Source organism: Musa acuminata, chromosome BXJ1-4, assembly GCF_036884655.1.
Source record: "Musa acuminata AAA Group cultivar baxijiao chromosome BXJ1-4, Cavendish_Baxijiao_AAA, whole genome shotgun sequence".
Classification (NCBI taxonomy): domain Eukaryota; kingdom Viridiplantae; phylum Streptophyta; class Magnoliopsida; order Zingiberales; family Musaceae; genus Musa; species Musa acuminata.
In genome coordinates, this window is record NC_088330.1 from 42,444,995 (window position 1) to 42,456,848 (window position 11,854).

At 39.1% G+C, this 11,854-nt stretch overlaps 1 protein-coding gene across 1 annotated transcript; it reads left to right on the top strand.

The window, feature by feature from the left end:
* The first annotated feature begins 8,258 nt into the window (after nucleotides 1–8,258).
* LOC135671799 (cytosolic sulfotransferase 8-like) lies at nucleotides 8,259–9,371 on the top strand. The gene has a single exon (XM_065180014.1). It carries the CDS (start codon nucleotides 8,311–8,313, stop codon nucleotides 9,322–9,324), a length of 1,014 nt encoding a protein of 337 aa, XP_065036086.1. The 5' UTR covers nucleotides 8,259–8,310; the 3' UTR covers nucleotides 9,325–9,371.
* The last annotated feature ends 2,483 nt before the right edge of the window (nucleotides 9,372–11,854 follow it).

Here is an 11,854-nt window from a genome sequence, read left to right on the forward strand (position 1 = left end):
GACATCATAGGCATGGGTGATATTCATTTAAAGACCAACCTAGGCTGCAAGTTGGTGCTTAAGAATGTGAGGTATGTGGTTGACTTGAGGCTAAATCTAATTTCAGTTGGAAGGCTAGATGATGAAGACTATGATAGCAGATTTCACAAAGGGTAATGGAAGCTCAGTAAGGGTTTTCTTGTTATAGCTAATGGAAAGAAATATCATACTTTATACAGATTACAGGCTAAAGCTTATGGTGAGCAGTTACATGCTATAGAAAAAGACTTCAGCATGGAGTTGTGGCATAGGCGATTGGGGCACATGAGCGAGAAGGGATTGCATGTTCTTTCCAAAAGAGAGGTATTACCAGACCTCAGAGGTATACATATGAATCCTTGTATTGATTATTTAGCAGGTAAACAACATAGAGTTTCATTTGCTAGTCTTGTTATGTCTAGAAAAATGCATGCCTTAGACCGTGTTTATACAGTTATATGTGGTCCTTTGAGGATAAAAACTCATGGTGGATATGTTGATGTTCTTGGTATAAGTGGTGCACTTTATTTTGTCACTTTTATAGATTATTTTTTCAGAAAATTTTGGGCCTACGCTTTGAAGACTAAAGATCAGGTGATTAATGTATTCAAAAAGTTTCATGTCAGGGTTGAAAGGGAGACAAAAAGGAAATTGAAATGCATAAGATCAGATAATGGTAGTGAGTATATAGGATTGTTTAATGACTATTGTAGGTCACATAGGATCCAACATGAGATGACAGTTCCTAGTACACCTCAGCATAATGCAATTGCAGAGAGGATGAACCGCACCATCATGGAAAAGATCATATGTATGCTTTCACAAGCCAATATACCTAAAAGGTTTTGGGATGAGGCTTTGAGGACTGCAGTTGATGTGATCAACTTATCACCATGTACAACCCTAGATGGTGATGTTGCAAAGCATGTATGGTCAGGAAAAGATGTTTCATACAAGCATTTGAGAGTGTTTGGTTGTCATGCATTTGCACATGTTCCAGATAATGAGAGGTCCAAGCTGGATGGTAAGTCTAAACAATGTAATTTTCTTGGCTACTCACATGATCATTTTGGTTACAGGCTTTGGATCCAGAAAAACAGAAGGTGTTTAGAAGCGGAGATGTAGTCTTCTTTGAGGATTAAACTTTTGAAGATTTGAAGAAGAAGGCACCAGCCAATACTTTTGTAGAAGGATTAGCAGATTGTGACCCAGTTATTCCTCCAGTATATCAGGGTGATGGGGGAGATGTGCAGGAAGATGGTGTAGAGCCTGATGTTGATCTACCTACAGAACATATTGTGGAACAAGAAATAGGAGAGCAAGTTCCAGCAGAACCTCAATTGAGAAGATCTTCTAGACAATGTCAACCTTCCAAAAGATACTCTACATATGAGTTAGTTGCTATGTGGGAAGAGTTGGATGCTCTTCAGAAGAACCACACTTATGATTTGGTACTGCTACCAAATGGAATGAAGACCTCACCAAAAGAAAGACAGGAGATATGCCGACAACTGGTTGGCATGACTTCACATTGAGGAGTCATGGGACAACCTCCTGGGCTGAAGGGGGAGGTTGTTGGGCTGACAGCCCACAGATTCAACCCATAGTGGGCTTGGACAGCCTACAGCCCACACCCCCTCTTAACCTAACCCTAATTAACATTAGGAGGGGTGTGGTGGCTGCGTTTTAGAGGCAGAAAAAAAAACATAAATAGGGCAGCAACGTGGGAGAAGTGAATAGCCATGGGATTCCAAAGAAAATGAGGAAAACAAGGCAGAAAAGGAAGAGAAAGAAAGGGAAGAAGACAATGACAACGCAGAGAGGCTGTTCTCAATCATCTAGCAGTGTTCTCATCTCAGGTTAGATCAAATATACAGTAGACTCTTGCTGTGATTACTTGAGGAGATTTTAGATATTGTAGGTAGTAACGTGATCTTTGTATTTCAGTTATTCTCTTGTGATTGTTGCTAGGGTTTAGGGCAAGAGATTGAGATTTATATATTCATTATTTTCATAGTGGATTATCTCTAGTTTGGCCCGTGGTTTTTACCCTTCATATTGAAGGGGTTTTTCACGTATATCTTAGTGTTCTATTTGATTGTGGTTCCATTTAATTCCATGTTTTAGTATTTATTTATATAAAAAAATTATTCGTGTTTATATCTCTATCAGTCGAGTGAGTGTTGTTGAAACGTCAATGTGAGCACGTAACATAAGGCTAAAAAGAAAAATCTTATCTATTATTAATTTTAACGTAACAGGATTAAAAAGAAAAAAAAAAGTAGCAATACAAGTAAAGGGAACAGGGAGAATGCTGGTTGCAAATTCCAGCAGTTGGTTGGACAAGAACTAATTGACTTGATTATAATCCGGAAAAACATATTTGCTTCATTCTGCATGATATATTCATGCATCGAGGCCCAAGCAGATGGATTTGATGCCCACCATGATAACATAACTCTAGTATGATTGCCTGTAGAAATAAACTTTTAACTCTAGTTGTGACCATATTCCACAATAGCATAATATTACGTAAGGCATCATCATCTTTCACTGTGAAACCAATGATGTATATAGCACCTTTGAGCACTCCATAAGTGACAAAGTAAAAGAAACAGGACTGATGTGACTTGAATCCTGGACCAAATGACCAAACTAAATTTGACAGTGGAAATCACAACAACTGCTAAATCTCATTCATGACAACTCATACCGAAAGATTTCATCTTTCAAATAACAACTCTTGAAAACTAATCCAGAAGGCTTTCCAGATTCCATCCTGTAGTATATATAATATTTGAAAAGAGACACCAACCAAATTGCTGTGAAGAAATGGCTCGACAGGAAAGCAATGTGCTAACTAAAAGCATCGATAAAAACATGTGTCCTTGGTAATAAAAACATTAAAAATCTAGGACCACTTAAAAATAGATATATCTTAAATAGGTGGCAAAGTCAATGTTAGAATGGAACCCAAACAATATAAATATAACTAAGAAGCAATTGTCCTCGATGAAAACTTTATTTGGACAAGCGAATAGGGTGAAACATCACCAATATAACTCCACAAGACACGCTTAAAAAAGACACCATAGTCAGGAGATCGAAGAGGTTTTTCCTAACTTGCCAAGTGAAGAAAGGTATGCGAACTGAAATGTTTACAGCCTTGGAGGAAGATTTTGATTTACCAAGTATTTACTGCAAGAAGATAATATATTTCCAAGAGCTGGTTTGCTGTTAATGAGGAATTCATGCACTTCTTCGTCTAATAAATAAGAATGCATATAAGCATAATAAACAACTACGGTATCTAATACCAAAACTTCAAAACGGGATAAGATTACATAAACCAAATGGCAAGGGAAGAGGAAATATCTTCTTTTAGTTTCACAAACTTCAACTATTATAAAACCAACCAACTTGTCTCATCAACATTTTAAATGTCAACGTCTTGGAGGCACCAAGTATTATCACACCATTCTAAACTCGCCTTCAACATTTTCCACATGACATTTCTGACTTGTCTCATCAACATTTAGTTTACACTATCTAACTTTTCTTACATACAATAATTTCCAAATAAACTATTATGTAACACCGGCTAGGTCATGACAAAAATCACAGAGATTAAAATAAATTTTAATTAATTAATTAAATTTATATATATTTTTATGTGTGTGTATTTGGCTAAGAATTAGACAATTGGTAGATCAGCCTGAGTTGCCTTGTCCCGCTTTCCCATGGCCTACGCGTTCGGATCCCGCTTTCCATCGAGGATCGAAGAAGAAACCGAGAAGGAAGAAATCCGCCACCGGACCTATCAACACTTTCACACATCTGGTGTCGGCACTACCAAGCTTAGAGTCCGGCTTTGTCGACTCTACAATGGCTGGTATGGGTTTCCGACGGACATCGTAGGCACCATGGTCGCCCAAAAATACTTCAGAGCTCACCCCACCGACGTACTAATCGCCACCATCCCCAAGTCCGGCACCACATGGATGAAAGCTCTCGTCTTCTACACCATTAACCGCGGCTCCCACGTCGACTCCCGACATGCCTTGGGAGTCCTGCAGTCCCCACGAGTGCATCCCCTTTCTTGAACTCCAAATCTACACCAACAACCGAGTACCTACCCGAGCAAGCTGCCACCCCCGTGACTCTTCTCCACACACATCCCCTTCCATTCCCTGCCGGCGTCGGTCGTGGACTCCGACGGGAGACTCGTGTACGTGTGCCGCAACCCCAAGGACAACTTCGCATCCTTATGGCACCACATAAACAGGCACAGGACGAAGGCTAACTTAGAGCCACAACCGCTCGAGAAGGCCTTGGACAGCTTCTGCAAGGGCTTCTCTTTCTTTGGCCCGGATTGGGATCATGTGCTCGGTTACTGGAAGGAGCACTTGGAAAGGCCAAAGTAGGAGAACTGCTGCAGGACACCGTAGCTCAGCTGAAGCGGCTGGCGGAGTTCCTTGGCTGCCCCTTCTCGGAGGATGAGGAGAAGGATGGCGTGATCGACGGCATCATGCGGTTGTGTGCCATAGAGTGCTTAAGCAATTTGAAGGTGAACAGGAGCTGCACGACGGACTTGGGGCATTGGACGGTCGACAACAGCACCTTCTTCAGACGCGGTGTGGTGGGGAATTGGCTGAATCATCTCACGCCCGAGATGGCTGATCGATTGCAGAAGAAATTTGACGGAGGAGAAATTTGCCGGTTCTGGTTTGATGTTCCAAGGCGCATATCTCGTAAGAATAATATATGTGTAATCCGACTGAATAATAATAATTTTCTTTTCTTATTTCCATACATTTTTTCTTCTTTATCCCCTCCAAGACAACACATTTCTTCATCGTTCTTCTTCCTTTACTGGACAGGCAATGAATGGTTGGTGAGGTTTACATGCAGCGGTTATACTCCTCTGTTCCTTCTTTTTTTATCTTTTCCAGATCTAAGGTGCTCGATGAGTGCTTCATTTATGGCGTGTTTGAGATTCCTCAGATACGATTGTACCGAAGAGAGAAGAAGCGGCAGAATGATGAAATCAAAGAAGCCATAGCAAGATTTAATTGCTTCAAGCAAGTCTTCAAGTATTGTTCTTCTGTGTAAGATTACAAATATCATATACACCAAGCTTGGTAATTCTATTAGAAATGAAAAAACAATAGGTAACATCGATATCATTGTATGACACAAAGGCGAGATCCACCAGAAAAGATACTCCCAAACATAGATTATATATAGCCTAGGCACATCCCAAGATCCATTACAAGTAAAATCCGAAACCAAACAATTGACTCTACAATTCAAAAATATTATAAAAAGTCAACTTTATATGGATATATATATGTTAGTGTAAACAACCTTAAGCCGTGGCCTCGGAGCCAACGCGGCTGGGTTCGGATCCGAATGATGGGGATCTTCCCGAGAATGTTTTCGAGCCCGTTGAGGTGGTCGGGTGCGATGGTCGGGGCGGTGTCGCTGTGGGCTGACGCGACTGGGTTCGGGTCTTAATGATGGGGATATTCCCGAGACTGTTTTCGAGTCCGTCGAGGTGGTCGGGGCGGTGTCGTTGTCTCCTCCGAGCAGGAACTCCTCGCCTTTGTATCTCGCGGGGACCTTCGGCTTCGTTCCTGCACAATGGTCAGGTCATGGTGCTTGGCCCGACCCCTTCGACGATCAAATTAGTGGATGTGAAGGGGGATTCAGATGAGGAAGTCTTCTCCCCTTTCTCCTGAGAGCGTAAGGGTTTTTATAGTAAAAATTACCGTTGCTTGACGTGCCTGCTTGCAGGGGGCAGGATCGTACTTCTGATGGCGTCTGACATTATCGTTGGCGTGGCGTGAGAGATCGAGCCTAAGTAGGGTATTAATATGCCTCGACAGACGTTCCGGTCCACGTTGATCGGGCGACTTATCAAGTTGACAGAGGCGAGATGCATCACTTGACGCAACTGATGTCACGTGAGTTTTATCGTAATTATTACTATCGTCATACATCCAAAGTCCAAAGATCCAAGATAGTAGTATTAATTAAAATATAATTACCGACAACTATAGAAAGTACGTCATGCAACATTTCAAAAGCAGAGAAAAATAACCTCCAAGACCAATCATTCTTAGAAAAAAATAAAATTGAATGTCCCAAGTGTCAACATTCTCATATTTAGCTCTAACCACCTCAGATCACAAACTATCATATTTGTTTAAATATTACAAAATCCTCCTCCTTTACAAAACAAACCTCATGATATGCAAGTTTTTACCACCTAATCCCCCGTCACATTGAAGAGTAATAGTCTTCTAAAGTAAGAGATGTAAACCACGAGAGGACTCACTATTACTCCAAAGAAACATTCTAATCGACTTCATCATCCCATCAAGAATAATAATCGGCATTCAAAAGACACTCAAAGAGTGAATAGGAATAAAGTTCAACATAGGATTAATAAGTACAATCCTACTTGCCTGTGATAAAAACTTTTCCGATCTAGCACATGTTGAATCATACAAAAAAAGGTGAGTTTTACTCACTCTTTTGGGGGCAATAAAGGTTCCAATATACCTTGAAACTCTCCTCCATAAACTAAAAATGATTATAGCTCCCTTTTAATACTTCCAAGGGTGTTTGTAGAAAAAAAAATCTCAAATTTTGATAAACTATTTCTATTTCTACTTATGTCTACTTCACTGACTTACGTCCTTACCGGAAAGATGCACTGGATGGAGCAGACTGTAATCCATCACCAGACCTATCAACACTTCCCACAACTCGTGTCGACACTACCAAGCTTTGAGTCCGGCAATGTCAACCCAATCCACTGCTACAACAACTAGTCTGGGTTTCCGACGGGCATAATAGGCACCATGGTCATCCAAAAATACTTCAAAGCTCGCCTTATCGATGCACTAGTTGCCACCATCCCCAAGTCTCGCACCGCATCGATCAAAGCCCTCGTCTTCTCCACTATAAATCGTGGCTCTAGCGGCCACTTCTGACATACTTGATAAGATTAATTCAAATAGCTATAATCACATAAAATAAAAGGAATAATTATTGTGAACACCAAATCTAATAAAAAACTTATTGATGATGTAATGTTTATTTCATATTTAAAATAAAATCTCATTAGTATAGAACAATTGATAAGAAAAGAATATTATGGGCTAATTACATATTACCTCTTATAATTAGTTGCATTTAGCATATCAGTCCCTACACTTTCAACAAGGTTAAAAATATAATTTCATAGGGTTAAAACTCAAGAGAGAAAAAGAGATTTTGTTAGAGCAACAATGTTAAATATTTTACTTTTATAAATATATGGATCTCAATATAACTTTTGAAAGTATAGAGATCGAGATACTAAACGAAGCTAATTACATAAGATATAATTAGTCCAGATATTATGTTATCTTTTATAATAAAAAATAGTTTATTTATGATAAAAATTAAAATTTAATAGCAACTGTAAGGTTGATAAAAAAATAATATTTTCTTTAATATTTTTGGATTTCTCCTCACATGTTTAATGGATAAGACCAATCCATCATTTTTTTTTTTTTTTGCTCCAAACCCTCATTCAAATTACCTAATATCAAAAATATATATCATGAGTTGGTTTTATATATAGTTTGATTCTCATATATGTTTGGCAAAGATTTAGGGACTAAATTAACATGATTTTCTATCAGTTACTAGTAGGCGCACTTGGGAAGGCCAAAGAAGATATTGTTTGTGAAGTACAAGAGGCTGCAACGGGACATGTTGCTATGTTAATCGCAATAATGGATGGAGAGCTTCGGTTCCATGCACATGAAAAATGGATAAGACCAACCCGTTTGTCATTTTTTTTTTTTTTTTGGCTCCAAGCACTCCATTCAAATTACCTAATATCAAATATATCTCATGAGTTGGGCCTACATAGTTTGATTCTTGTATATGTTTCGCTAAGATTTAGTACCTACATTATCATGATTTTCTATCAATGACAGTAGGCACAATTGGAACGGCCAAATAAGATATTGTTTGTATAGTACGACGAGCCATAGCAAGACACGTTCCCGTGTTAATGACAATAATGGATGGAGAGCTTCGTTCCCATGCACATGTATAATGGATAAGACCAACCTATCTTTTTTTTTTTTGGGTTCCAAATGCTTATTCAATTTACCTAATATCAAAAATATATACCATGAGTTGGGCCTATATGTAGTTTGATTCTCATGTATGTTTGGCTAAGATTTAGGAAATCGTTAGATCAGCCTGAGTGGCCTCATCACGTTTTCCATGGCCGACGCTTACAGATCCCAGCTCGAAGAAGAAGAGGAGGAGGAAGAAGGAGTCCATCACCGGACCTATCAACACTACACACAACTCGTGTCGGCACTACCTAGCGTAGACTCCGGCAATGGCAAACCAATCTTCTGCTACGACGGCTGGTACGGTTTGCTGTCGGGCATAATAGGCACCATAGTCGCCCAAAAATACTTCAAAGCTCGCGCTACCGACGTACTAGTCGCCACCATCCCCAAGTCTGGCACCACATGGATGAAAGCCCTCGTCTTCTCCACCGTAAACCGCGGCTCCTGCGTCGACTCCCGACATGCCTTGGAGTCCTACAATCCCCATGAGTACGTCCCCTTCCTTGAACACCAAATCTACACCAACAACCGAGTACCTGACCTGAGCAAGCTGCCACCTCCGCGACTCTTCGCCACGCACATCCCTTTCCAGTCCCTGCCGGCGTCGGTGACGGAGTCCGGCTGCAGAGTCGTGTACGTGTGCCGCAGCCCCAAGGACAACTTCATATCCTTATGGCACTACAACAACAGATTCAGGACGAAGGCTAACTTGGAGCCATGGACGCTCGAGAAGGCCTTGGACAACTTCTGCAAGGGCTTATCCCTCTTCGGACCGTACTGGGACCATGTGCTCAGTTACTGGAAGGCGCATTTGGAAAGGCCGAATAAGATATTGTTCGTGAAGTACGAGGAGCTGCAGCAGGACACCGTAGCTCAGCTGAAGCGGCTGGCGGAGTTCCTTGGCTGCCCCTTCTCGGAGGATGAGGAGAAGGAAGGGGTGATCGATGGCATCGTGCGGTTGTGTTCCATGGAGAGCTTAAGCAATTTGAAGGTGAACAGGAGCGGCACGACGGACTTCGGGTGTTGGACGGTGGACAACAGCCTCTTCTTCAGACGCGGTGTGGTGGGGGATTGGCTGGATCATCTCACGCCCGAGATGGCCGATCGATTGGATGAGATGACGAAGGAGAAATTTGCTGGTTCTGGTTTGATGTTCTAAGGCACATATCTTGTAAGAATAATATATATTGAAACTTATGTTGGATCTTAATTCAATGAATGATTTGGAAAAGTGCAAGAAATGGATATGGAGGCAGGTAATTACTGTTAGAAATGGTTTACCAGAGTTGAGTCAACTCATAACTCAAATTGCATATATAAGCGAAAATAAAAAGTCTAGAAAAAAAAATTAGGAGAACCCCTCCCAACAATATCGTCTAATCATATTATAATTAAATTTTCTTTTCTAATCGATAAATATAATCAAAATATAATTAAATCTATAGTATATTTTTGTCTAATTAAATAAAAGTATATAATCTAACCATCACCAGCTAATATATTTTCATACGTCAATTTCTGTGAGGTAATTAGAGTTTGTGCCATATAATATTTTCTCTCTTAAGAAAACAGTCTGTATGGGCGAAGGCAAGAGTTAAATCAGTCAGTTGGATATCATACATTCTTTGGTGGTTTTGGATCCATAATTTTGGGAATTAGAAGTTGTCTTCGCTCCCTCTTTTGCTTTTGTTTGATTCCGTCAATTTACTGAAACAGATTATTAAAAAATAATAACATTTTCAATTCTAAAAATTATCATTAACAAGTTTATATTAGGGAACAGATTATAAAAGCTGCTTTTATTCCGAATTCCCAAATAATTAATCACATTCGGAATGTCCAACATGGAAAGAAGATTGTTGTTCTTTGGAATTAGTTTGGAGAGGACATGGGAGTTGAGAGGGCGACGATGATCGACGAGTGTGAAGGTGGTGTGCTCCTCCCCCCCTAGTCCTCGTCTTCTCCACCATAAATCGTGGCTCTTGCGTATGACTCTCGACATGCCTTGAAGTCCATGAGTACATCCCTTTTCTTCAACACCAAATCTTTGAAGAAATTTTATTGAAGAAGTTTTAGTTTAAATACATTAACATATCACTCTCCTATTTTTATAGGAAAGATTTTTCTTAACAAAATAGAGGATTTTCCGACAGAAAGATTTTTTAAGAAAATCTTATCTATTATTAATTTTGATGTAACATGACTAAAAAGAAAAGAAAAGGTAGCAATACTAGTAAAGGGAAAAGGGAGAATGCTGGTTGCAAATTCCAGCAGTTGGTTGGACAAGAACTAATTGACTTGATTATAATCCGGAAAAACATATTTGCTTCATTCTGCATGATATATTCATTCATGCATCGAGGCCCAAGCAGATGGATTTGATACCTACCATGATAACATAACTCAAGCATGATAGTGGAAATGACCAAAGTAAAAGAAACAGGACTGATGTGACCTGAATCCTGGACCAAATGACCAAACTAAATTAGATAGTGGAAATCTCAACTACTGTTAAATCCCATTCATGACAACTCATAATGAAAGATTCATCTTTCAAATAACAACTCTTGAAAACTAATCCAGAAGGCTTTCCATATTCCTATAGTATATATAATATTTGAAAAGACACATCAATCAAATTGCTGTGAAGAAATAACTTGACAGGAAAGCAATGTGCTAACTAGAAACATCGATAAAAATAAGTTCACTAATCACATATCACATGTAGGCTGGTGTCCTTTGTAAAAACATTAAAAATCTAAGACCACTGAGAAGTAATTGTCTTTTTAAAAATTACACTGGATTATTATACTTATAAAAGTGAAATATTTAATCTTGTTTTTTCTCATGCTATCGATTCGGATGAAAGAAATATCACGCGTGCTAAATGATAAATTAAAGTGAGATAAAGTTAGTATGTACCTAGTGGTAAGCCTCGATATTTTCGTCAACAGAATCGTCAGCGTAACAAAAAATGAGGTTAAATATTTTACTTTCATATATATAATGATCCCAATATAATTTTTAAAAATATAAAGATTAAAATATTAAAAATAATTAGTTATATTAGGTAATCTATAATTATTCATATCAATATTTGATACTCGATGAAAAATTAATTTGGACAAACGAAGAGGGTTGACTAAATTGGTTGTTTGGAATCAAATCCTTACCATTGCAATGCCTTGCTAACTTATAGATATAAGAGTTGTAAATTTGTCTTATAAAGTTCTTTACTCATTTTTAATTACTAAAACCACCCAAGTTATCGTGAAGTCTATGTTTACTTGATCTAAAAGGTTTTAGAAACACGGAGGTTTATTATGTCCTATGCCAACTCATCTGTCATATAGGTTGATACCTAAGCAGGCTTATAAGTTATCAGCCTCAAAATAGTATCACAGTGTATCTCGATGTCCCCATACCAATGGTTGACAATAATCATCCTACCTTATCAAAATCAAAGACCAGAATGATCAAGCGATTAGCCTGATCCTATCTCAGGCTAGCTAGAAAGAAGGCTCAGTAATCAGGTATAAAAAGGAACTCATCAGCTCTCACAAGGGGGGCTCTCTATACGCTAACTCAATTATATAACTTACATTGTTGCCTTCTCCCATTTGCTGACTTAGGCATCGGAGGGGCCACGCTGGACAACCCCCAATGCCTACCTATCATGTAGGATTGTC